Source organism: Lutjanus erythropterus, chromosome 6, assembly GCF_056507025.1.
Source record: "Lutjanus erythropterus isolate fLutEry1 chromosome 6, fLutEry1.hap2, whole genome shotgun sequence".
Taxonomy (NCBI): Eukaryota; Metazoa; Chordata; class Actinopteri; order Lutjaniformes; family Lutjanidae; genus Lutjanus; species Lutjanus erythropterus.
The window spans coordinates 9,086,913-9,114,756 of NC_139322.1; the positions used below are offsets into that span (position 1 = coordinate 9,086,913).

Here is a 27,844-nt window from a genome sequence, read left to right on the forward strand (position 1 = left end):
TTTGGTGTTTTAAAAGGTTGCTGTTGGTTTCCAGTGGTATAAAGTCCCGCTGCTCTGGTATTTCTTTGACATCCCCTGAGTCCTAGCTTCACTGCTGCTGATGTTGAGTGCCCCGATTTATGCTGGTGAGGAGGATGGCTCTCAACGGGCTCTAAGTGGACCAGCAACTCTGGTGTTCAGCGAGGTAAAATGACTGATTCTGCCAGTGGAGTCTGGCTGGTGTCGAGAGCGCGGTATTTGGCTTACACAACAGTAGTTAGGCTTTGGAAAAGGCTGTGTGGCAGCAAGGTAAAGCGGTGAAAATATTCTAAATATAGTGCAAACAAAGTGCTTTGCTTAGTTTCACAGAGTGGCAGAAAAAAATTGATTCTCTTAGGTATTGATTCTTTTTTTTTTTTTAATGATTCCAGTATCGATGTAATTAACTAGCGCTTAGTCTGTTAGCAAACACACATGATGGGAATAGATGTCATCTTATTATTATATTTTCAAGCACTATCTTGCTGAGCAGGAAGAGCTAAATGTAGCTGTTTACTTCAAACACATTTTATTTATGTGATGTGAGTTGTTTTTGGAAGTATGACTCATACAGTCTGGTGTATAATTAAACTTTTTCACGCAGTCAGTTGTTAAAAAAAGCAAACAAAGGGGTGCCCTGTAGCTCAGTCAGTAGAGTGTGTGCCCTATTTACTAAGGCTGTCGGTCCTCTGCAGCGGCCCATTTGCTGTGTGTCACCCCCCCCCCCACCCCCACCCCCCCCCCCTCTACCCCCTTTCCTGTCATATCTTCAGCTGACCCTATCAAATAAAGGCAAACATACCCAAAAAACAATCTTAAAAAAATAAACAGCAAAGAAAAACTACAATAAATCACATTGTCTAACCGCAATACTTAAGAATCACAATGCATATTGAATCAACACCCAAGTATCGTGATGGTATCGAATCAGGAGGTAAGTACTGCCATCTACTGTAGGTAATAAACTGACTATAGAAAAATACCTCGTACAACCACACCTCAAATAATCCGAACTATCCCTTTAAAGAGTCACAATGGTTGGATTTCCTGTTCCATCACAGCACTACGATCAGTTACTTTCCACTGATTTTATAATGGAGCACATGCGATGTCAATGATAAGCTACAGTAACAAACGTCTCTTTGGGTTAGAGTTTGAGCCATTCAAAGATACGAGAAAGTAAAATTCCTGAGAACTGAAAAATACGAAGACGACTAGCCGGACTATCGAGGAAGAAATTCCAGTGCATTTTACAGAAACATATCCCTGGGTAACGACATGAAACATAAAAAAAACCAAAAAAACACTATAAATAATACGCCTCCACAGTCCTGTCTGAACACAGCTGCCACAAGACTAAAGTGGGAACTAATATTTTCTTTCTGTTCAAGAAAAAAAATACATACATGAATTTGGATGGATTATTGTAGGACGTACAGTACAAGTATTAAATTAAAGGCCACTTCCTTCTCTAATAATAGACTAAAACTAAAAATCACGTTTTCCACCCACAATCTACAGTATCATGTTTCAGTCTAATGGCTAAAAACGATTCAATGTCACAGTGGGTTCAAAAGGCATTCGCAAAAAATCAACAGTATGGTTCTTTGTAGTTCATAATAAATACTATACAGGCTGTGTATAGTAACGATAAAAGGTGCAGGAGGAAGAGTTTTCCACAAACACAAACATCACAGCGTACATTTCATTTAAATAGAGAGAGAAAGAATACTAGGAAAAATGGGTCACGAGAAACCAAAATAAAAGCACAATTAACGTGCTCATTGGAACATCTCTAACGTAGAGCTCATGACTGGATCAACATCCGAACATCACACGTACAAACGCTTAAAAAGACATTCAGGGAGACGCACATGCCGACGAGTGTAAACTAGTTATTCTTCATATACAGAGTGACTCGAGTCACAACTGACAGAAAATAAATAGTACCAGAATTATTTGTTTCAAACACCACAGCTTATTAACTGGTCGATCCAACACACACACACACACACACACACACACACACACACACACACACACACACACAGTCAGTTCTGATTCATACACACACATTTGCTGATGTTTTTTAATGAAACCACCGGAGTGTCAGACACCGCCGTATCCAGTCTAACCTTGCTGCACCAGCCTGCGGTAGTGCGGCATGACCTTGCTCTCGGGGAGGTAAAGTCCCATCTCCAAGGCAACCAGCACCGGGAACTCCAGAGGAATCAGCTCCCGTCTGTTGATACGGAAACGCTCCTCCAGCTTCTGCTCGTCCACGGGGAGAAAAGGGTTTGAGGGGGAGACACGTTTTGACGTGGTTAGAGTTTAAAAATGTTAAGAGATGCAGATTAACATAAACACTGAAATACTGAAGTGTTGATGAGAGTTATGTTTCATGGTGTTTCTCTGTTTACTGTTTGATTAATGATTAGTAGTGATTAGAGCATACAAAACAGGTTGAAAATCTATTTAATATACAATGTATGGTTGAAGTGAGTCATTTCCTCTCGCCCCCTTCTCCCCAGATTTGACGAAGCTCAAATCAGCTCACTGCAAGACGAGTGCAACATTATAATGTGACAACGAGTCCTCCTCTGCGAGCTGATCAACTGTTTATAACTGTCAATTGTCTGTCAGGGTAAAGTTACGCCTGTTATCCTGAAAAGAAAAGCCTGCTGCTCTGAAAATACACACTCTGGAGATGGAGTTAAGTGACTGCCTACTTTCTCCATTAGCATATAGCTCAATTTAACCATTAGCGTTGATGTCAGAGAAGCGACTATTTCAACTAAACACGTTTCCTTAATCTCTGATGACATATCGTGGTCATTTCATCATTTATTACAGGAAATACGTTTCTCCTCCTGGTAAGAAAAAGGTTTTGCTGCAACCCAAACTACAACAAACTACTGCTGTACACCAATTGTACAGTAAAACACATACTCACTGAAAAATGACAACCGGTTTGCACTACACTGTACACCAATTTATGTCACTTCATGCTGTGCAATACTTCACACAGGTGAACTGTCAATTTCAGTGTGCAATAATCAGGTTCATTATCATTATTCTATGTGCAACCTGAATATTTCCTCTGTGCAATGGTGTAAATTCAACTGCTGAGTTTCCTTATATTGTGTATACTGTTCCTATTTTTATATTTCCAATTTATATTGTTCCTATTTCTATACTTCTCCTCTTTATAATGCTTTAGGTTACTGCTAATGCAAACTGAACATTTCCTGTGAGTGTCAGTTCACATTAAAAGCATTCAGCAGCAAAAAATGTTGGCTCTTATTGTGAAACAGCCACAGGTGAGAAGCTTGCACACCTGGCAGAAAGGCCAATCATTAACTAATTTCTTTATTTAAGTCCAACTGAAATCACATTTAGTAATCCTGTTTTGCAGTCAAAAAATTAATGTCAACATTTTTCCGCTGTATTGTTAATAATTGGTTTTATTATTAAAAGGAAGAAGGTCTTTTGGAAAATTCTAGAAGTGCTCTTTTTTTAGACTGGTAATAAAAGCAAGAGTCAAAATAAGCAGACCTGCACTTAACTCTGCATGTAATGAACAGACGTGTTGGACGTATAGAAGAGTAAAGACCACAGCAGAATCTAAGCAGACTGATGTGACATTTGCAGGTACTTTTACTTTCTGTTTAATGTGCTGCAGCCAAGCAGATAATTAACAATCTAGCCTATAAACTGACGTTAGCAGTGCACTTTTCTCCGGTGAGTGTTTGTTTGGTGGCAGGACGAGATATGTGTTCATGTTTCTAAGTCAGATAAGAAAGAGACTTACAGGAAAGCTCATGTGGGTTTTTGTTCGGAGTCTGTGGCTCCTGTGTTGTGTAGCAGGTTGCTGTCTGGCTCAGTGTGACCGTCTGCTCTGCTTATGATATAATGCTGACGTTACTGCTTTATGTAAGGTTTTATTTTCTGTATTGAAATGAGGTTTCTGTCGACAGACTGATGCTGGAGCCGTATACTGTGAAATTAATGTAGAGATTTGAGGCACCGTCATGAAAAATATAAATTTCTCCATTTTCTTTTCAATTTTTTTTCTAAGGCAGATAATTTATAGATCAAATACACTTAATATGCTGTAAAAGACGAACATGCAATTTAAATTTCAGTTGGACTTTAAAACATTATGAGTTTGACTGCACTGTAAACAAATACACCAGTGGCAAAGTCCCTCCTCTTCTGGTGGACCACCATGGGACCTTATGGGAGGGACTCTTCTATTAAACTGAATTTTCGTGGTAACCACAGGTGTGACTACATCAACTAGTATCCTCAACTGTAGGCACACACTCTCCTCTTTATACATGGCGTACACATATGATCAATGTTCAACGAAAATTTAGGCGCGTGGTTAAATCAGAGGAGCTGCAGGTCTCAGCCAATCAGTGCGCGGCATTTTGAAGATTCCTCAACATTAAGCACAGGGTGTCTACATGTATCAGCAAGTTAAATGTAAGACTTTTTAATGCTACTGTTTAATTAAATTCAAGGCCAATTTTAAATCTATAAATTAAATTATAGACTATAGACATATTCACCTGAGTAAGTTCAAAATTATAAATAAGGCAAAGAACTGTGTTTATCAGTGCGTATAGGGATTTTAAATAAATTGGTCATGCATTGTTGTCATAGAAACAAATTTCAACTTAAGTTTCCTCGATATCTGATAATATATCGTGGACATTTGAGGATTTATGACAGTAAATATATTACAGATTTCTCCTTTAACCGCTTCTGAAACAGAAGTTAAAACAATTTAATACTTTTTAAGGCCTGTTATTAGTAAATGTGAATCCAGATTTTTTTTCCAGGACCTGTTACCACTCTGTAAGCAGTTTAAATAATTTAACTTTTATCTATGAAGCCTTTCCTGGCACTGTATGATTAAGAGTGTGTTTACCGTTTCCAATCCTAATAATATGAGGTGTTGAAAGAATCACGTTTAGTAAACAGTAAGTTGGGTATTACATGTGTTACAGGTTTTTCCACTCTTTGTTTACCTTCATTTATTCACACAAGCATTACCTGACTTGCTTTGCTTTACATTTCTACCCTGAGTATCTGTTTCTGTGGAAACTTTACTCACATCAATGAGCTGTTTGACTTCTGGCTTCCTCAGATCGCTGCTGATCTTTGCAGCCAGCAGCACGCATGCCGCTGCCACCAGCTTCCTGTTCTGTTTGTTGAGGCGACCCTGCAGCACCAGCTTCTCGAAGTAAACAAAAGCCATCGCTGTGGTGACCGGCTGCAGACCAAACTCCTCGCTCACGGCCCGCATTTCCCTCTTCAGGCTAGAGGAGAGGAAGGGGGTGGAGGGGGGCCATAGTTACTGATCAGTTTTCTAAGAAAACGCTGCAGTGTGTGAGTTCTTTGAATCAGATTAAAACCCACAGAGAAATGTGTGTGAACACAACAACACTCAATCTTTAAAAGTTTCTGTAGAGGACAATTTGAAGGGGAAATATAATATATCTGTACCTTCTTATCTTGCTCAGAGTGAGCTTGATGTGAGGAAACTTCTCCCTAAAAGTCTCATTCATGTCCTTCTTCAGGTCAGACGGTTTCACGTACTCAATGACAGTTGTCTGCAGAGATGAAAAACAAACCAGCATGTCAGAAAAGGAGGCGCCTCATGAATTATAGCAACAATAAAGCTTTACTCTTGTCACATGATTTGCTCAGCAGCAACAAAATCATGTGACAGAATGGATGTATTTTACTCTCTTATGGGGCTGAAGGTTCAGAAGTGGAAAACTGCTTCACTTTATTACATATATCAGAAAACTTTGCATGTTTTTTGGTATGTGTGTCAGAGCAGAGTTTTCCCTCTCACCACTCAAGTGTCTGAATTTAACAGTCAAATTTTAAGTGGTGGAAACCAACTTATTTAGATTTCTGGACTTTGTGTTAGTTCAGGGTTTCTGCAGGGTTCACTGAATTAAATTTAAGACCCTAAAGGCATTTTAATACCGCATAGAATTCAATTTAATACCAGAATCATAAGCCTAATGAAAGTGTGGTGAAAAAACAGCCAGGGTGCCTAGAATTATTTATTATAGCACATTTTTCACTGCTTCCCCGCAGTATGTAACAATAATTTCTACTGCTGTAATTAATTAAATTACCACGACCTGGATAAGCACCATAAACTGGATGGATGGATTCACAATGATGAGAAATGATTACAATTTTAGCAAAAACTGCCCATTATGGGCAATACGTGCTGACTGAAATGCCATAAAAAAGGATTGAACTGCCTCCTACACGCACAATCCACCGGTGAAACAATCCCACTTTTAGTTTAGTGTGAAGTGTGTTATAGTCTGCTGACAGTCTGTAATCAAAAACAAGAACATAATCAACATTACTACCTACAACTAGGCTTGGTGCAGTAGTAGGTTTTGCCAGTATTACACGGTTCACCACCGCCACTATTATCAATACTTAATCAGACGACAGATTATAGAATTATAAACTCAAAGTGTGTGTCTGTACAGCAGCAGCAGCAGTGTCGCAGAGGTCACAATTCAAACAGGTTGACAACTGGATGCGATTATACAGTCTGAAAGCCACTGCAAGGGTGTCGTGGGCAGTCATGAAAGTGAGCATTTATGTTGTTCAATAGATAACCATGAAGGCGTTAGCCGGTGCTAATTTGTCAAAGCTGAATCAAACTCGGCTAAACAAAGCTAGCCTTGACAAGGAGCTAACATTACAACAGGTGTGAACTCAACATAGGATTTACTTTACAACTATGGACAACCGTCGTCTGTGGACATCAGCTACAGCTGTTGGGGTTAATTCCTTTGACTCAAAGGTAAGGGGAAGATCTAAAGATTTAACATTACAGATAAAACAAAGCGCTCTGAAGTCACAGATAGTGTCATCGCTCAAATATTTTATTGTTAAATGTCCAGTTTAATAAGTAACAGTTGTTGTCAACCTGGCATTCCTAACTACAGGCAAGAGAAAACATTTAAGACTTTTTAACAACTTTTTTTGAAGGAAACTGAATTAAATGCGTTTTAAGACTTTAAGATAGTAGTTTCAGCTTAAGTTACAATTTGAGTGGAATTATTTCAAATACAAAGATGCACTGCTACAATCATTCACTTGCTCTGCTGTTACTTTCCCTCTCTGGAGGCTTTTTAAAGCTGATTAGAAACCTGCATTCACCAGAAAAAAATCCACCAGGAGAAACCAAGTTACTATAATCCCTGACCCTGATTAAAGAAACCGTGTTATTTAATTAAATTAGCTTACAGGAGAAGGCTGACTGTACCCCAAATATCTAAAAATGCAGTAATGAAAAGTACAAACTCACCACATATGATGCAAATATCAGAACCCTCTTGTGTCTTCCACAGGGCCACTGGGGGTCACTGAGCAAGTTAGGATCGTACTCTGTCACTTCCTCCACACCTGAAAAAAAAACAGTGTGTGTGTGTGTCATAAAATCTGAGGTCAGCGAAACAGTGAGGAAGCAGGTATGTGTATATCAGCCTAAACTCGAGCCTTACATGGTTCCTGTGCCACAGTGTTGTTCAGACGAGCAGGGGTGAAGTTTCTCTGCCCGTTGCCACGGAAACGTGACTGGGGGGTCTGAGCTGTGGAGTTCTCTGTAACACCGCTGCTCTTCGGTCTCACCAAGGCATTGGTTGGATAAAGGAACTGAGCGTATGACACCGTCTGAGGAGGCAAAATGAGACAAATCGAGCAGATGGATCTGAGTAATTGGATTAGTTCTGTTTCTCATCATAACACTATATATCTGATGGACATTTACCTTGCCATAGGACCCCAGCTCCACTCCCTCAAGGGAAGGAAGCAGGTCAGCAGCCACCACAGAAGACAGCCTCTGTCTCTGAGCCTCCAGCTTAGCATCACTGTTCAGAAAGAGTCACATTTGTGTCATTTCCTCCACACGATGCGCGCGCACACACACACACTCATTGCCCTATCCTGAGAATGATGATGATGTATCAGACAGAAGGATGATGGAAACGTAAAAGCGAGGGGTGGGTGCTCTCTGCTTGGGATGGTGCTTGCTTTGTACCTGAGGTGAGCACTCTCTCCATAGGGCAGCACTGAGAAAGCAGCATATAGCGACCGCTTGGCACAAATCAGCACGATCCTGCAGGACACAGCAAGTACAGGCAGACAAAACAGATGGTGTGTCAGTCTACAAGCAACAACTACAGTCACAGCTACTCAACAGCTACTGTACACACGATGTTCACCGGTGCTGGAGCTGCAGTGACAGCTAAATCAGTCACAGAGCCACTTCTATGCTGATCTGCATCACTACTGAAGCCAAATAGCTATCAACGACAATCTAAAGCTCCTAAGCGGGAGGAGGGAAACCTGAGAGCTGGACGAGCTCCAGTCTGAGCCTCTCATACCATCATACTGGAGTCACAGAGATAAACAGAGCTGAATGATGCATTGATTGACAGAAAATTAATTGGAAACTATCCTGATAGTCAATCAATGGTAAATGCCATCTTCTAAAAAGATCCAGTTGAAAGATGACAGGTGGAATATAATATTCAGAACTGTGTTTTCATTGTGTATAATCATCTGAAATTAAGAATTGTTGTGTTTTCATTAACTTAGAATGAGCAGTTTATATCGACAGAGGACACAGTTCCTCTTTCATGGAGTCCGCCATGTTTCTAGAACAGACAAACCAGTCATTGGCTCTAGATACGGCCGTTCACATTTTACATGCGGCGGCTATAAATTCTCCTACACATTTGGAAGGGAAGGGCCGTGCAAAGTGTGCAATCTGCAACCTCACCACTAGATGCCGTTAAATCCTACACACTGTCTGCAGGTCTTCAAAAGTCTTAAAGGACCCGAGTTTCACTGCCGCCACCAGTTCTCCTACACGCTTTCTGGTTTTCATAGTCTTCTACAATAATTAATGAAGTATCTTTAGGCTATGAACTACAGGTCTGACAAAACAAGGCTGAACGTGTCACCTTGGACACTGGAAAAAATTTTCGCTACTGTCTGACAAAGTAACCAAACAATTAATCAATAAATTGAGAAAATAACCAGCAGATCAATCGATAATAAAACCATTGTTGATAACAGCAAATCTTTGAAAATGTTTATGTTTAATAACATTTATTGCTGCTGCTGCTGCTGCTGCTGCTGCTGCAGGTATTTCCAGACTCCTGAAAGACTCATAACCATCTGGATTAAAAAAAGATATTCTGTAGCTGAACAATAAAAAAGATTTTTCTGTGTCTCATAATATCTTACACACTGTGCCTTTACACTGTGATCGATTAATCGACTAATCATTGCAGCTCTACACTAGACAGAATATTTTGCACCCAGGTGGTTATTAAGTAAATAAAATAAATACTTTCAGAACAGCACTAAGCCCTTTAAACACTTAGGGTTAGGGTTAGGGTTCACATTGGGGAGCGTGTATTTTTTTCAGATGTTTAGCTCTGGGACTCAAAGGTAATGTTAATACATGAGAGGCACAAACTGGGGCTCAGGAGCTGGACTGGCTAAAACCAGGGACTAGCAACCAATAAACACATTGGACACTCACTGACTCTATTGTTCTGACAAAAATGTGAACAAACCACTCACAGTCTACCACAACCACCGAGCACAAGAGTGCTTTTGGCAACTAAGAACACTACACACACACATACCAGAGGCTCCAACTCCTCACAAAACACCAATCAATGCCATACAGTCAGCAGTCACTGGGTCTCCAGGAGAGAGATTACGTCTCTTACAGGGGACAATATCACAACACTTAGCTTAGTTATATAACTGGGACAATTTTACCCCAGCTTAGTAAGTAATATGAACTAAAACTGAAACAGATATTCAGGCCTGTGGGGCAATCTAGGATTGCTACATCAGTGTCTTGCACACACCAGCAGAAAACACATGACACATTATCATGTATGTGAGAGGGCTGGGCAAATATGTCGATATCAATATCGTCATATGAGACTAGATATTGTCTAAGATTGTACATTGTGATACGACATGAATGTTATCTTTTCCTGTTTTGAAAGTCTTTAGTGCATTACAATAAAGAGAAGTTATCATTATATTCACATGACGACAATTATTTATAGGAAGTCTCATTGTGTTAATATTTTGTGAAAGCACCAGTAGGGTTTTCACAGCGGGCCATCGATCTGGAGGTCTGCCGTGTTGGCGGTACTGACCGTAGACAACGCATCTGTACTCGCCTCTTTTCTCGATTTTTTCTGGCAAATAAAGGGCAAAATGGCTCTGTTGTTATTCCCAGAGGAACGTGGATCTTCACGATTGTTTAACTTAAGTTTCTCAAAATGCAGTGCCCTTTCCTGCTGAACAAGTTTAAGCAGCTTTCACACGTTTTCCTGAACTGCAGTCAACTTGAATTAAATTTACAGCATGTAATACATTCTGCTGTTTACGTCACAGTATCTCCGAAATCACCGGGCATCCAGGTTACTGATCAAACCATGATGTCGATGCAAACACTCTACAGTCATTGCCATTGCAAAACATATTTTTTTCTTAATGACTAGCCCGATCAAATAAAGCTACACTTTTAGAGAAAATTCAATCCTAACAATAATGTTACAATATCGAGGTATTTGGTCAAAACTATTGTGATACTTGATTTTGGCCATATTGCCCAGCCCTAGTATGTGGGCATGAAATGTTGATAAAGTGAAATGTAAAAATGGGAGTCAAAACACAGTTTGGCTGGTGGCAAAAACAAAACAAAAAAAACTATATGACATGTTTGTTTCAGTGCCTACAAACAGAATATTACAGAAAATAAACCCAAACAAGCACATTGCGACACACTTGTTTTCTGACACTGGTCACCCAGCAGAACAAACAGCCAGCAGTGTGATACTTCTGTCCTCTCTTTCTTTGGGGTAACCATACTGTTGCTGCAATAGGGTGTTATATTTCCACACTGCACCTCTTTTGGCTTTTGCAAAGCTTCCAAGGGTGATTAAATTCACTGTAACACTCACCACTCAGCAGCTGTGCTGCTGTTATTTCTCTGCAGTCCAAACTAAGTCTCTCTGCCAGAGCTAAGCTGCTTATTACAATACTAGCAGGAGAAGTCGAACACTGCTTGTGAGCTAAAGGCCTCCGTCAGAGTCCAAATAAAAAAGCCTTTGTTTTATGCATTTCTCTGACAGGAAACTTAGTGTATAAGAATTCCTCACGAGTTAATCTGCTGTTGTACTGTATATAGTATGTAAATATATTTGCATACGTATATAAATGTCTTTTGGAGACTCACCTACATCCCCTGGTATCATACTGCCTCATACTCTTGATGAAGTGGACTTTCTTTGGCACCTTGGGTCCAGGAGAACCAGAGACATTCCTCAACCTGAGGGGAGATAAAGACACAAGAGACCACTTCATTAATGCTGGTAATACATCACCCAAACAAAGGGCCTTCACATGACAGGGCTCACTCTGTAATCTGGACACAGAAATGTAAATCTCTTTACATCAGAGATTTGGTGGTAAAACCATAGTACAGCATCAAATCCAACCCTACTTTTACAAGTAGAACATGTTTTATGTAGGTACTTTCTCCAAATAACATCTCACAAATCTGACAAGTTATACAAGAGTTAGATTTGACTTTAAAGCGGATAAGTGACTTTGAATTTGAATCCAGGACCCTAATAGTACAGGACAACAAGCAACAGTGTTTGACATGAGATGATGTGAAAACAGTGGATCAACCTTACGGTGTAAACCAAGGGTGTATTTATGCCTTTGTGACACTAAACTGAATATCTTTGTGTTGTGGACAAAACAAAACATTTGAGGATGTCATCTTTGACTTTGGGAAACAGTGATCACCATTTTTTTTTTTCAAATACTCAACTGATCAAGCAACTTGTCAATGAAAATAATCATTAGTTAGAGACATAAAAACAAATCTTCCATTTATACATTCGTACTATTTACACTTAACCTGTTACATCCTTTATCATGTGGACTTGGTCGTAGGGGTTTCCCAGCAAATGTAGGAGTAGAACTTTTAACACATTTTTTGGAAGTTGGAACTACATATGAAGAAATAAGGATGGCCATTTTGATTATTCTATAATCTTCTAACCTAAAAATAAATTATTCATAAGACAAAATATGTTCCTGTGGGCTAATCTGTGCATCTATTGCGGGGGATTCTTAACATGAAAAAAGTTAGGAGTTCCCAGTATTAGGTGATACCACAGAAAATGCTGGAACATTACTAATAACAGATGAGAACGAAAGTGAATCCTTCGCATCATACCTGCTGCTGGTTTCATTTTATGCCTGTAGCCTGTTTAAAGGCCCATGGCGAGACACCAACCACTTAATATGCTCACCTCTGTCGTGAATCCAGAGAATTACCGGCGGGGACCGGGCTCAGGGCGGCGGGTGTGGACCTGACACGGGAGCAGGGCTGGTGTCCGGTGGGCGCAGGAGACATGGGGGTGTCCGGGGTTAGCGTCTCTGCCGCACTGCCACCCTCCAAAAATACCTCGTTGGCTCCCACGGCAGTTGTCCCGGCAGGTCCCGGAGACATTACCAAAGAAGGTCGGCCTGGACTGAGCACCCCTGGAAAACTGGAGGACGAGCCGCTACCGGACGGAGCGGGTTCTGTCACCTGGGCGACCGGTCCCTGGCTATCCGCAGGCAGGGGCACGACCGCTGCGACGCCGTCTCTGTCACTGAGTCGGTGCTCGTCGGCGGCTTTTTGGTCGGTATTTCCATCGTTAAGCTGACATTGGGGCCGTCCGTCGAGTGAGATATTATTAAGGAAAAATAGAGCCGCCTGCCTCCTTTTTGAATCCTTCGTTTTCCTCCGGTACTCTCGGTGAGTCTTCGCTGTTTTACCGGTAGACTGCAGACCGCAGACAGCGGTCGCCATTCTAGTTTGAAATGTGGCCGTCGGAGGCAAAGGCAACGATAGACTGTAACCAGTGCCTTAGCCCCGCCTCTTCTACATGCTGATTGGCTGTAAAGTAATTATATGAGCGAAACTATATAAATACTCGTAGGTGATTGGTTAAGAGATATATTATGAAAATATATTCTTGTTGCTCGTAGATGATTGGGTGTAGTACAATAGTGGGAGGTGCACTGCAGACAAAGAAAGAAAATCAACAGATTGACCAATTCAGTCAGATAGTTGATCAATATACGTCTGAGCAGAATAAACCGATTGGTTTGGGGTTTTTTTCCAAAGTAAAAACATGGTTATACGAGACAGTAAAAAAAATTTAAAAAATCTAATTCCTACCTTCTAAATAAGGGTTAAAAGCTGAAAATTCACTATAAATGGTGTATACAGTAGTTTTGCTGATGTCTTTATTGATTGTTAAACTGAACGTTTACCCACAAATCAATATTAACATGGACACCCAACAGCAATGAGTGAGTTAATATAATAGATATAGTTCATTATCATTACCAATGAACACAGCACTGACCCCTTTCAGAATAAAGGTCTGAAAATGGTTTAATGGTTAAAAAAAAAAAAAAAAAAAGCTATTGACTGTCTTTGCCAGATTTTTCATTTTTAGTATTTCCGTGATGGCCTTGCGGACTGCATGAAACCTCTCAGTGCGCCACATCAGGCCCCCTGGCCGTATTTTGCCCATCTAATCTAGACAGATAAAAAGCACTACAGGTAAGTGGAAAAATGTATGTTTGATTTTGGGTTGAACTATCCCTTTAATAGCCTAAATGATTAACCACTTTTAGATCAGTTAAAGAGAATAGGTATGGGGTTGTGAACACTTCCTTTACCTGATGTTCACGCTGTCTATTTGGTAATAATGCAGTTGTCCACCAATCCTTTCCCATTTGGTACAGGTTCTAACAGCCCAATTTAAGTGTCTTCCTGTTGAATTTGAGAAAGATTCATACAAGTCTGTGGTATCCAAAATGTTGTCACATCAGAGTGTTTTCCTTCTGAGAAAATTTTGCCAGGCATCTATTTAGCATTTGTGAACAAGTTGGAGGAATGTGAAACTGTGATTGCGAGATCAAAGACGAGCTCCAGCAAACAGCTCAGCTGCTTGTTCTCTCATTTCACTGCAGCAGTAGGACTTAATGGAACAGTTTGCACAGGATTTTCATTTTGGTTTCACACTCCATTGACTTGCAAACACGAAGCTTAAGTCTATTTCTCCGAGAGACAGAAACTGAAGCGTGAAAGCTTTTCCATCTCCGGAGTGGAAGTGATCAATAGAACAGACTGATGGAAAGACTGAATTCTTCTTCCTTCACAGTTGTGGAGAATTACAATGATAAGAACCTGCCAAAGAGTGTGTTTGAGAAAAGGTTCATCGTTGAGAGGTCACTGACCTCTGTGGAGTGGTGACAAGTTCAGAGCCACTAATCCACTGATCCACTGTAACATAGAGATGGGATTTAGCCTCAATCCAATCAGAACAATCTGCCTCCTTTGAAGTCTATCTATCTATCTATCTATCTATCTATCTATCTATCTATCTATCTATCTATCTATCTTGCAAATGTCTTTTATGCAGATATATTTAATTACTTTATAAATATCTTGAAAGACTAAATTTGATTGCATTTTTTTTTAAAAACTAACTAAATAAATAAAATTAGAACTGAAGAATTAAATCTTTAAATTAAATCTTAAACCAATTAAAAAAGAATTAAATCTATCTATCTTAGGAGTATCATGAGTAGCTACCTTGGTAGTTCAGCTAAACAGTTACTTCTCGGTTAATGTTAGCTAACTAGCTAATGTTAACTTATGCAACCTAAAAGAAAGGCTGACATGATTATGTTAGCATACGCTCCTTAACATAATTGTAAGCAAAATGTAAATGTTACTTAAATCAATTAAAAGAATCAATTTGGTAATATGAGACAGATTCTGAGATTTAAATAAAATTAAATGTAAATTGGCGTACCTCAGTGGTAATGCTTAAGACAACTGAAAGTTGATATGTGGTGCACAGTATACTGTATATAGCCTAGCCTACCTGACAAAAATTAATACTACTTAGATAATGTTAGCTACCTAGCTACGGTTAGCTTATGCTAGCTAAAAGAGAGGCTAACTTGATTATGTTAGTATACACTCCTCGACATAATTGTAAACAAAATATAACTGTTACTTAAATCAATTAAAAGAATCAATTTGGTAATATCGGATAGATTCAGAGATTTAAATTTTAGAAAATTAAAATGTAAATTGATGCACCTGGGTGGTAATATTTAATACAGTTGATAGTTGAGATGTGGTCCACAGTATACTGTATATAGCCTGGATTACGTGAGTGAAATAACTTCAAGGATTAGAAAGTGCAATTTCTGTGCAGAGTAAATGCATATGGGTCAGTCTGACCAGCTGCCAACAAAAACTTCCATGTTAAAGAAATTAAAAATAAGAGTTTTGACTGGCTCTGTGTTTTAAAGTGTCTTGTTCCTGTGTAAAAAAAAAAAAAAAAAGGCACTAATAGCAGAAGTCAGGTAAACACATTGCTCTTTATTTTAGCAACAACAACATAATGAAATTGTCTTCACCTTCTTGTTAATCTTTTTTTTCTTGCTCTGAACAGCAACAGTCTGGCATGACCAGTTTAAGGCTTTTTGATTCTAGCTTTGTGTTTGTGTTTGAGGTACAGCCTCGCCCAACTCCTGCCACAACAAGCCCATTTTATGGTTCACCGTGTGGTTGTTACGTGATGGATTTAAACTGCTAGCACCATAATTTAAGCCCCGCTCCGGCTTTGGGGTGGTACAGGTGCTCTGTGGGCTATTCGTTTGTTTCAGTGTCATCTGGGAAAAATGAGCTGACTGGACAGTGTTTACAACAAAACTGTCATATCTCAGTGACACAATTCCAAATTAACTTAAATGCACATGGCAGGACTCCTCCCCCTCCCGTTCCCACATACACCCATACACATGCTGGTATGTGAGCTCACACACACAGACACGCAAACACGCACAGACACACACACGGTTTAGAAATTTGCCTCTTGAGACTACTATATAGAAAAACAACCCTGATAAATGAAAGAGTAACGCTTTATTTTACAGGTCCATACATTCTTAATTTCCCAAGAAGGTTCCTGGAAAGAACTTTGTAATTCAGAATGAATTTTAATTAAAATACAGACAGCGATGTTGAAAATGAAACCAGATTTTGACAATTATTAAAATATGTTGCTGGGGGACCTGCAAAAGCAACATTTTATAGATTAGCTTGCTAGTTAGCTAGGGTTTTGCTAATATTAGCTATTAGATGTAACTAGTTAGGTAACGAGTGATGTTGATTAGCTTGCAAGTTAACTAGCCTTTTGCTAATATTATCTACCAGAACTAACTAGTTAGCTAGCAGGTGGTGTAGATTAGCTTCCAAGTTAGCTAGCATTCAGCTAATATTAGCTATCAGATGTAACTAGCTAACTAATAATTGATGTAGATTAGCTAGCAAGTTTAAACTGAAAGGGGCAGGACTTAGGAAGGGCTAATTCAACACATAAAAAGAATACAATTTCCAATAATTATTGTATGATGAATAAATATTTTGGGGGATTTAAATTAGGGATGTTAATGATTCACTGTTCATCGCTGTTTTGTTTTATATCAATTATTCTTTCCTCTGGAAAGCAACAACTGATTTTAAAACTGACAATAAACCAGACTCATCAAACACTGTCTCTGTTTTAAATTAACAATTATAATAATAATGATAATAATAATAATAATTACTTATTTTAAGTAAAGTTTTGAGGATATTATAAGTACATAATGGACCTGTACAATGAAGTGTTACCAAAAGTACCACATGCCTGTACCATCAATAATATCAAAGCTATTCTGTTCGGAGTCTGGAGCCTGCAGCATTTTTTTTTTTTTTTAAACATTTTTCAGACAACAAAGTATGGATACAGTACAATTACAGACAGTGCTGTCCCTCTTCATTGTACAGTTTAATTTACATAGAAATTAACATCTGTCCTGTTTCCTTTGCTGTGTAAGGTGGATGGATGCAGTACGAAAATACAACTGTTGAGTCCTATCAGTAGAATACATCCTGTAAATGGAAATGGAAATCATAATGTAACTATTGTTCAGTACATACACATTCTGAATGAAGGTGCATCTTGTTGGAATAGTAGTGATGGCATGTCCCAAAAACAACAGATTGCTTGTAAACACACACAAATCTCTTTTTTTTTTTGTTCTAGCTTACCTCAAAAAACAAATATAGTACCACAGGAATGTTGTAAATCCCACGAACAGCATGAAAATGCTCGAAGCCTCGTCACAAATAATCACATTTTCAACTGTTTTTTACATTCAACTCAAATGTTGCTTTTGAACCGCCCTTCAGATTTGAAGCAGCATCCTCAGAGACTCCTTCAACATGAGTGAATAGCTATGGAAAATCATGATTATGATGATCAGTGCCTGTGTCGTTTTTATTGTAGACTGTTTAAAATTACAGTGCGAGTTAACCCTCTCCTCTCCTGCTCACTCTTCTGTCTTGTCAAGTGATGTTTCAGTTCTATAGCTGCCATAAATAATCATGCATGTTGAAGGCTCGTCTCTGTTGTCGACCGCCTTTAGAGGATGTGCTGAAGCACCGTCACTGAGGAGGACTTCCTGCCTCTGATTGATAACCGTACAGCTCCACTTCTCTGCCTACCTGTGCTTCTCTCTAAGTCGCTGCTAGCGTCGACCTCTTCCTGTACCACGCCCTGACCTGAGAAATGATACAGAAACCGAAATATGCACCATCATTAGACAACATCACAGCACTTTGCCTTTTTTAAAAAATAAAGACACCACACTCCGTCCCTTTCTCCGCCTGTTTGCCTCCACCGCCTGACAGTCCAGAGAGCGTTCCAGTAGGCGTGGAGCTGAAACAGACTGCTCAGTGAGAGTCATCCACCTGCCATTTTTATTTAAGGCAGGTTGTCCGCACCACACGGCAGCGAGCTGAGTCACAGCACCTTCAGCACATCACACGGTGGTCTCGTACTCCATCACTTCTTTGGGTGTGCCCAGACAGCGGTACTGAATCCTTGGCGTGACTGGCGCGGCGCTTTCAAGCACCAGGATGGTTTTACGCAGCCGGCGGTCGATGAAGTGAGCGTCCCAGGCGGGGTACTTCTTCCTGGGGAGGTCTATTCGGATGACGGGCCCCTCAGTCCTGGGTGTGAGGTGGGTCACCGGGGCCTGAGCTCCCCGAGGTGGTCGTACCTGAAACACGTCTCCGTCCACCCCCGGCCCTTGCTCTCTGTCAGACCCTTTAGTTCTCTGAAGGGTCCTGGGGGGGCTGCTCACCAGGTCAGGAGGGTGGCTGGAGGCTGGGGAGGCCAGCGACTCCACCGGCACCTCCTTCTCCACAATGTAACCCCACCCTGAGACGGGGCCGTCGGGGTGCAGCAGACAGTAGTACACAAACATGAAGAAGGTGCCCAGAGCGTAGCTGCTGGCCACCACGCACACCATGATGACGGCGTAGAAGTCTGAGGTACGAGAGCCCCGGTACAGGTACCAGGCGGTGGTGAGCGCCACATTCTCGAGGAACACAGTCAGGCTGTAGATCAGCATCCTGCAGCGAGTGCGCCCCTCCCTCACGCTGAACCAGCAGAACACATACACGATGCCCACCATCATGTTGTAGATGATCTCCTCCCATTTGGACATGCAGAAGTCCGTCTCGCCTTGGATGATCCAGAACGTCATGATGCACCAGTGGGCCACGATGAAGATGCCGAAGTAAAGCTGGAACACGGAGGCGAAGAGGGCGAAGGCCAGAGTGCGGGCCCCGATGGTGAACAGGTGCCACAGAATCTGAACTATGACGGCCTTGTAGGTCATGGGTAGCTTATCGTCACGGGAGTCCCGCAGGACTTTCTGATAGGAGGAGATCATCCAGGCAAGGGATATCAGCGAGGCAGAAGCCGAAAGCCCTGAGGAGACAGAGGGAGGAGAGAGTGAGCAGGAGAAGGATGGAAATGGCTCTGAGGTTTCTGTCTCACCATTTAGTACACACTCTTGAAAACAAGGGCTCCTACAGGGTTTTCCCTGAAGGGTTGAGGTTCTACCCAGGACCAGGAACCATTACACCAGAGAAGGGTTATCTGTAAAACCTCTCACATGGGGTTCTGGGTGAAACCTTTCACAGGTGGTTCTAGGTATGGGTCTTTATGTTGAGTTCTAGGCAGAACTCTCTGAAAGACTGAACGCCAAAGAACCTTTTATGGTTCTAGTTAACACCCTTGTTTCGAAGAGTGCAGCAAGAACACACACTTCCCTGCTCTGTGGTGGCCTGATTGAGGCGAGCACAAGTGACTCATCATGCTCAGCCGGCGTGGGCTGCAGATGTGTGACTAGCTGATGTGGATTGGTCATTTTGGGGCACTCACCCTGAAGGGGCAGCACCTGACGGGCGTGGATCATGATGCTGAGCTGCAGTACCAGCTGAGGGGCGCTCTTCAGGAAGGACTCGAGCAGACGCAGCATGCTGATGTCCGCGCTCTCAAACATCATGCGCCAGTAGTAGTGACGCCGCTCTGGGTCTCTGTGCCAGCGGCTCTGCACGCCCAAATACAGAGCATGGACGTACCTGTGTATCAAAAGGTAAACACAAGTTCATCAGTGCATTAAAGGGATAGTTTGGATTATTTGAAATGAGACTGTATGAGGTGCTTATCAATAGTCAGTTAGCTACAGTAGATGGCAGTTGGTATGCTCCCAGTTTGGAGAAGCTCCATGAGTATCGGTGTAGGACGCTAAGCAATACACTGCTGTGACAAAATGTCTTTTATCCACATTTAAAAAACAGTATCATTTTAAGTATATGCTATAATGTTTTCACCACTTTACCATGTGTGACTGTTTTTTCCAGCGGGAAACCAATGTTATGCAAGGCAAATATTGCTCTCTTGCTCAACCAAACTCCTTTGGCAAAAGCAGTAATTTTACCAAAGATACCACAGATGTTTCTGGTCTACCGCTGCCTCTGTTGTTTAGCTTGTTTGTGTTATTATGGGACCTCTGTGAATTCAAACTAACCTTTGAACACACCGACGTCACACAATAACACAAACCAACCAACCAATGCGACAGACCAGCAATGCCCGTGTTCTCCAAGGTAAAATTTATGATTTTGCTAATGGAGTCTGGTTGGTTTGCAGAGAGCGATATTTATCTCACATAACAGTGGTTTCCTATCTGTCTGACAGAAAGTTAAAGCAGTGAAACAGCATACACTTCAACTAATATCGATTGTTAGGTGGCTAAAACACGTTTTGCTGCAGACTCTGTCAACAGCAGCTCATTGTTTAGCTTCCTACAATTTTCTTGTGCTGCTTCTTCAAACTGGAAGAGTGAAGACTATCTACTGTAGTTAATACACTGACTATGGATAAGTACCTCATGCAACCCCACTTCAAATAACCTGAATTATCCCTTTAAGTTTTGTTGTGGGGGAAAAAAGGAGAGATTGAACAGAATTTGAGAGCTTAATACTGTGCTTCAAAAACTTTTGGACATCAAACACAGACTCTCAGAAGTCATAACTCATTATTCCAAACTCTGGGAGCTGTCAGTAGTTCTTGCCAAAAAGCTGGTTGCTTGCTCCTCCAGGATTAGATTAGACTGAAACTGAACTAAGCAGCTCTGTGGTTTTAATTTTAGTACAGGCATCCGAGGGGTGAATGTAGAGCTCGTCTGCAATCTCTCTTCAAATAAAATCAGTCAGAGGGCTGTGGTAAAGCTGAATATGAGGGGCTGAGAAGAGAAAAGACATCCGAATAAAGGCTCTCCATCTAATCTTCAGATTGAAGGTTAGAGGGAAAAAAAGAGCTCGCTATAAATCCCTTGTTGAACTCTTGAGCTTTACTGATATGTAGTCCCACCCCCCGTCTCAATGTGTTCTATAATGACCTTGTATAACTGAAAATCTGTACTCAACTACAAGTAAAACTACTGCTGTTACAAAATACTAAAGTTCAAAACCTGCTCAGAGTGTTAGATACGTTTAAATGGCTGATGTTTAGTGCATTATCAACTGCAGGAATTCAAATGAAACAGGTGAAAGTTGTCGTCAGGGTTTTCATTGGACCGTTCACAATCAGAAACCTTATTGGCTACAAATATTCAGATGAAAAGTTTGGATATGAATTCATATTGTAGGCCTACCAGTGCTTAATTACAAAAGTAACTAAGTAGATTCAGACTCTATTTTCATTAAGATGTCAATAATTTTCTTGATTATTCGATTAGTTGTTCAGCCCATTAAAGTCAAGAACACAGTGGAAAATGTTGATCAGTGTTTCCCAAAGTCAAGACGACGCCCTCAAATGTCTTGTTTTGTCTACAAAGTCATTACCCGCCCTGCTCTGCCTCTGACTGGCTAGTACTCATTGCCATCATTGGTTGGGTTGGTTAAGTTTAGGCATGAGTGATTGAGTGATTGGTTAGGGTTAGAGTAAGAATACCAGGATAAGCCAATAAGAGTCAGAGTAGGGCGGATCATGACTGTGCCCTCCTGGGAAAAATGTGAGTCTGTAGCTCTATATGAAACAGCTATAAATAGAAATACTTCAGTGCCTTAAATGTCAGCATCTCTATATGCCACACTTGTCAGGTGAACGGATTTACTTTATGAAGGAGAGGCGCTCACTTCAGCATTCCTGCACATTTTCCATCTCAAAATTCCAGATTGTTGGAGTCCTACACAAACCAAGCTTCATATTTGGGATTGTCAAGCCAGCCATCGGAAAACTTGCATTTACCCACTTTAGCTGTTCCGTCCTACGCAGAAAGTTGAACGACGTTCCACTGACAAACATCTCTGCCAAAAGAGGAAGTAATCTAATGGGTGCTACCAATAACCTTAATTATTTTCCGTTATCATATTGAATATTAATGAAGAATATAAAGAGTTGAAATAAAATTGTCATGGCATCTGTGCAGCTTTGTTTTTTTTCAATGTGCCCATGGAAACTTGCAGAGAAGATAGTCTATTTGCTCTCCTGATAAGTCATCACTGCGTAACTCATAAACAGGACTTTCCGCAAGAATATGGAGTAGCCAGTCAGTGGGGAAGCGTCGAATTCACTGGCTGCTGGCACATTCAGATGTCACTATTCCATCATGTACAGTGATCTTAATTATTGCATGTTTTAGGGAGTCTGTTCATCCGATTGTAAACATGTACTGAATTATTGTAAAGGAGAATTACTATTCTTGTGTGTTTTGGCCCACGCAGTTTGTAAATAACCACACTAATTCCCGACTGATCAGAACTTTTGTAATGAAGAATCCTTAAAACATTATTTCAGACATCTTACATTAGTTTGCATAACTGGTCAATGGCAAAAAGTGCAAACTGTTGCAGGACATTTTTCTCATATGAAATAGGCCTGTTACCTTCCAGCATCGATCGCTCTAGTGTGTGTTTGCAAATATGTCTTAGAGATTGCTCTGCTGTAAAAAGTGCAGTGTAAGTAAACATGATTCATTCATTCTGTCATTCATCATTTAGATCATAAACATCAGACAGAGGGATGCATCTGGAAAGGCAAATATTTTTCCATACTCTCGTTTCCTTTTGCCATACTTATCCAGACTTGGAAATTGCTCAAATCTAATTCCATACTTTTCCATACAGCGAAGGAACCCTGTAATTAACATGAATTTAACAAATATTTGAACAAAATTTGAAAGAAATTAACTTTAGTCTTAGATCTGTTGCTTCAACTCATGAAAATGTGAGCAAAAATCAGTGTTGCATTTTTGTTGAATGTAGATCACACAATGTAATGCACACTTAAGTGCAAGTAAAATTACAGACTTCAGCACCCAGAAAATGGCTTAATTAAAGTAATGTGAGTAGCTGTAATTAGTTACTTCCACCCCTGCACACATCGTTTTGTAAACACGTGCCGTGCAAACACATTTCTGCACTAATGTGGTGATGCCTATTTTGTAGCATGCAAATATGCAATGTGTAAATGATTACCTTTGTCATTACATGGCACCTAAGTGTTTGAAAAAGGCTGGTGGTTGCCACGGAGGACTGAAGCTATAAATGTCTCAGTAATTGCCTCGGGGAGAAGGGTCAGAAGAGCCCTATGTCAACAAGCCCAGTGAACCACGGGGGAGTATGTGTAACCCTTTTTTGTCCTGGTTCCTGCTACACAAAGTGTGCCCTGGGATGTAACACACTGAGAAAATGGAGAATACGTGCAGTAATGAGGGTCAAAGACTCACAGGAGGAGGAAACACACACACACACACACACACACACTGTAACATAACCCCACATCACATCTCTCGTGCGCTGACATTTAATTCTGGTAGCCGGCCCAAATTGATCCCGGTTCACCTGCCTAACTGTGTATCAGTGACGGATCATTCCTGAGTTAACAGCCGAGGGTGAAACACACAGCGGTAATCCTCTTAATGTGCAGACACGCTGGTCTGAATGGAGGCACACACACACACACACACACACACACACACACACACACACACACACACATACACACACACACAACAGCTTTAATGGCATTACCGGTAATTCTGTGCCGCCACAATGTTTTAATGTGCTCCTGGACACACTCACACATAGAAGTCTGAGAGTCTCCAGGAGGAAATAAGGAATCAATATATATTACCCATAGGGCTGTCTAAAGAGGCAGGAAGAGAGGAGACCACAGACAGAAGCCTGCAGATAAATCAAACAGCTGATTTGCAGCTTATTTCATCATTACACATAATTTGTCTTTCTGTAACACCCCAGTGAGTTCATAAAACACAACTTCTCTTTGAATGTGATCACGTTTTAACCCTCCTCCCACCTCAGTTCAGCTGAATGCCTCCCTCTGACTGGCAGCAGTTCAAGCCTGTCAAAACCTATCAGGGCACTGGAGGCTTGAAGCACTGCCTCACCATCACTGACTGAGCAGCTGACCTACAGACCTACAACCATCCGAGTGAGAGTAATGCCAAAGTGTACATGGGTTTGTTTTTAGTCTCCGAGCACGCCTGCTAATTAAACATGTTTGGGTTCAGTGGAGAGAAACAAACTTACAGTCTAAAAAAAAAAAAAAAAAAAAAAAAAAAAAAAGAACCTGCCAGGAGATTTGAGAATATGGATTTTTCACAAACATAAAGAGAAGCAGCCTGGAGCTATAAGAGCTGAAAATACACTAGACAGTGTGAGGGAGGCGGGCACACACACACACACACACACACACATCACTGCAAATAGGAAGCAACTCTCATGACATTTATGACTATTCAGTTTTCTTCTTCCAGCCCAAACCCCCATACGACAAAAGGGATTTTTTTTTTTATGTTTCTATATAAGGCGATTGGTGTGGATGAGTTGATGATTTTCCCTGGAGATGATTGACCTAAAAGCGCGTCAGGGGGCTGTGGGGGGAGTGGGTGGAGTCTGATTCTGCCTTTACAAGCTGGGGAGAAACAATACAAAAAGACATTCTGGCATTTTGGGCTCAGTCCTCCCTGAATGATTGGGTTTCATAAGCGTTTAGCTGGAGGGAGTGATGCTGGGCTGTGGAGGCTGCATGTGCACACACACACACACACACACACACACAAAGGCAGAAGCTGAATGTGTAGTTTCCCCCTCTTCCTCTCAGATTATGAGTGTTCACTTACCTCCAGACCTGTGCCAGCTGAAAGATGTGAATGATGGCCTGGAAGAGCCACATGAAGACTCTGCAGCAGCCCCGGGCTCCTCCCCCGGTGCCCGGCCCTGGCAGCACCCCGGCCGCGGCGGTGCGGCCAGCGCCCCGCTCCCGCTCGCCGCTGTCCTTGGTGCTGAAGTCGCTCTCCTCCGCTCCCGACGCCGCCACCACGGCGGCCGCAGCCGTGCCGCTCTCGACGGTCTCCGAGAAATCGTAAGCGAACCATCGGAAGCTGAGCACTTGCACGACCACGGACGGGACTATCACAAAGACCAGAGTCAGTGCAAAGCACCAGTAGTACCTCCTTAGGTAGTAGTCCGCGGCCAGCCACAGGTCTGAGGCCCCGTCCGAGAAGAAGACCAAAAGGGCGCAGAGCGTCCAGCAGCAGTCCGGGAGGGAGTAGCGCTGCTCGGCGGGGCGGCGCTGGGGAGGCCGCGGGTCCGACCTGGAGGGACACTCGGGTGGGATTTCGTTTCGTAGAGAGACGGGTGCACCGTCAGATTTCGCGGCCATGTTTGTTGTAGGGAAGAGAGTGAGTAAGAGATGGGAAAATGATGGAAGGGGGGGAGGGGGGTCGCGTAGCCTGTCGGTCTATATGCATGCGTGTGGGAGAGAGGGAGGGGAGAGGAGGCAGGGAGGAGGAGGAGGAGGAGGAGGAGGAAGAAGAGGAGGAGGGCCGGGGTAGGTGAGACAGAGATGAGGGAGTCACCGGTCATCAATCAGCGGTGATCATGTACAGAGATGGGATTTTAATTGAGACGACATAAAAGCTGCAGGTCTGATGTGATGCATTCAGGAAAGAAGTTTTCTCTGCATCAATAAAGGGTTAAAATGTTTGATTATTATCGTTTAGACTCCTGCACAGGTATCAGCGCCACACTGTGACCTGACAGCATGGATCCATTTAGTAACTCAGAACCAGAAATCATCAATCAACAGCCAGTGATGGAAGAAAAACTCAGATCCTTTACTGCTTTACTATTTTTGCTATTATTATTATTATATTATTATTATTATTATTATTAATGATAATATCAGTAGTAGTAGTAGTAGTAGTAGTAGTAGCGGTGGTGGTGGTGGTGGTATTTTATACATTTTTTTGATACTTTATTTGTATGTAAAGGGCTTTGTAAACTTGTTTTTAGAAAAGTGCAAACATTATAAATAAACATCATTATAATTATTATCCATTCAAAGTCCAGTCAATGTCCCACTTAAGTAAAAATATATAAGCATTATCAGAAAAATCTACTAAGTAGGTTATCAAAAGTGCTTGTTCTGCAGAGAATTTCCTCTGTGACAGATATATTATTAGATCATTAGATAATACTGTATCAGTGTAAATGTGTCAGTAGCAGTTTGCCAGTACCAGAGTGCAGAAATTAGTCTGGTTCAAGTAAAAATCGTACATTTAAATTTTTAATTAAGTAGAAGTAAAAACCATTTGCATTAAAATATACTTGAGAGTGCCAAAAGTAAAACTAACTAATTATGCAGAATGGTACATTTCAGAATAATACATATTATATTTCTGGATTGTAATTGTTGATACATGTTGGAGCTGGTAAGGCAGAGTTCGTTTTAATGACTTTATACACTGCTGAGGAGTTTAGTTTATAATAAATTATAAACGATAAAGTTAAATGGTTCTCCCTGACAGTCTTAGAGGTAGTAAGATGGTTACTGAGGCAGGAAAATGAAACATGAAACTACTTGAGACATTTAGAGGGAAAATCTCTTTGGTGGAACCGCAAACAACTCAAATACATCTGAAACATGACAAGAGACCCTGACACTTTTTTCCTAAGGGGTCACAGGAAAAAAGTTAAGGAACTACTAAATTGTTCTGTATTATATTAAAGGGGAATTTTGTCACTTTGTGTGTAGATGTCCAGTCAGTGTTGATGGTAAATTTAAGCAATAAGCTCCTCACTTTGTGCTGTACCGAGTTCTCCTGCTGCAAAATCTGCTGTTCTTCCTGCATCCAGTGATGTCACAGTATTTCTAGTACTGTAGCTGATGTTCAGGAAGAACTACAGGCTACTTCAGCCACAAAAGTAATAGCTATAAGATGGGGTGGTGCTAAATGGCAACATGGGCGTGGATGCCAGAGGCTTGCGTGCAATGCATCCTGGGACATGTAGGCACTGCTGGCAAGGCTCTATGAACAGAAGTACTCAGGTTTCTTTGGTCAACATAGCACACACTGAAGAATCTGTTGCTTCAATTGACAACATCACCATCAATATTGTCTGAACATCCACTTGACATATGGTGAATTTTTCCTTTAATCTGTAAAGTAGTTACAGCTATCATAAACAGTGGATTAGAGGTATAATATAAAACTCTGACATTTGATCTACAGACGTGCTTTATAAGTGAACTTGTAATTGAAATTGTACTTTAAAGACTGTAGATATAAACTGCTCATTCTAAAGTAACAAAAACACTATTATTATTTTCTCTGATGAATATAAAAGGAAGGAAACTATATTCCATTCCTGCCACATACTGCCAATAAATCCCTGTAAATTTTCACTTACTGGGCCTTTAAGTAAAAAAAATTAAATTACGTTGCAAGTTCAAAGGCAGATAGGGTCTGTACATGTAAGATTCACACCATTACTGGTGTAAAACTTTACATTTGAAGTGTTATTTGTCTCTCACCATCATACTGAGGTGTGCGAGTCCACCATCCGATCACAGTTTCTATTCTGTTTTTGCTGCCTCCACCTCAGCCTGCAGTTCCTCTTTTCTCTGCTCCTTCCCTCCCTCACTGCGGGTCAGCTGACTCAATTCCTAAAACTCTGGTGACTCGGGCTTAGGCTGTCACTTCTGCCAACAGGAAACACTTTAGTTACACTTTCAGCTTGTAGGGGCTTTCTTGGAGGTATCGATCCAGTCGCTAATGTGCCCTGACAAACCAGAACTTCACTAATGCATTACCAGCTTTAGCCTATTTTCTGCTGTGGAGAAAACACGACTGATAAAACCATTAGCATTTAACAACAAACCAATGACATTTAACACCAGTTTCAATAAAGAAAAAACAAGACCAAAAA

The 27,844-nt window shown here is 41.1% G+C and overlaps 2 protein-coding genes across 2 annotated transcripts; both read right to left on the reverse strand.

Moving 5' to 3' along the window:
- Positions 1-1,242: 1,242 nt before the first annotated feature.
- cables2a (Cdk5 and Abl enzyme substrate 2a) lies at positions 1,243-12,982 on the reverse strand. The gene is made up of 9 exons (XM_084720440.1): positions 12,438-12,982; positions 11,348-11,440; positions 8,111-8,188; positions 7,841-7,940; positions 7,575-7,743; positions 7,379-7,476; positions 5,533-5,639; positions 5,141-5,345; positions 1,243-2,289 (listed from the first exon to the last, which is right to left on the reverse strand). The coding sequence occupies exons 1-9, from the start codon at positions 12,980-12,982 to the stop codon at positions 2,149-2,151; spliced, it is 1,536 nt and encodes a 511-aa protein (XP_084576566.1). The 3' UTR covers positions 1,243-2,148.
- A 3,321-nt stretch (positions 12,983-16,303) lies between these two features.
- xkr7a (XK related 7a) lies at positions 16,304-25,348 on the reverse strand. Its single transcript, XM_084720441.1, has 3 exons — positions 24,754-25,348; positions 19,485-19,684; positions 16,304-19,028 (listed from the first exon to the last, which is right to left on the reverse strand). The coding sequence occupies exons 1-3, from the start codon at positions 25,293-25,295 to the stop codon at positions 18,073-18,075; spliced, it is 1,698 nt and encodes a 565-aa protein (XP_084576567.1). The 5' UTR covers positions 25,296-25,348; the 3' UTR covers positions 16,304-18,072.
- Positions 25,349-27,844: the final 2,496 nt, after the last annotated feature.

Excerpts from the sequence above, each read along its gene's own strand:
- cables2a (XM_084720440.1), bottom strand. The coding sequence starts at position 12,982 with ATGGCGACCGCTGTCTGCGGTCTGCAGTCTACCGGTAAAACAGCGAAG. Across the intron at positions 8,189-11,347 it reads TATGATACCAGGGGATGTAG|GATCGTGCTGATTTGTGCCA; the intron begins GTGAGTCTCCAA and ends TGTGTCCTGCAG. Across the intron at positions 5,640-7,378 it reads TGATATTTGCATCATATGTG|ACAACTGTCATTGAGTACGT; the intron begins GTGAGTTTGTAC and ends TCATCTCTGCAG.
- xkr7a (XM_084720441.1), bottom strand. The coding sequence starts at position 25,295 with ATGGCCGCGAAATCTGACGGTGCACCCGTCTCTCTACGAAACGAAATC. Across the intron at positions 19,685-24,753 it reads CAGCTGGCACAGGTCTGGAG|GTACGTCCATGCTCTGTATT; the intron begins GTAAGTGAACAC and ends TTTGATACACAG. Across the intron at positions 19,029-19,484 it reads TCAGGTGCTGCCCCTTCAGG|GGCTTTCGGCTTCTGCCTCG; the intron begins GTGAGTGCCCCA and ends CTGTCTCCTCAG.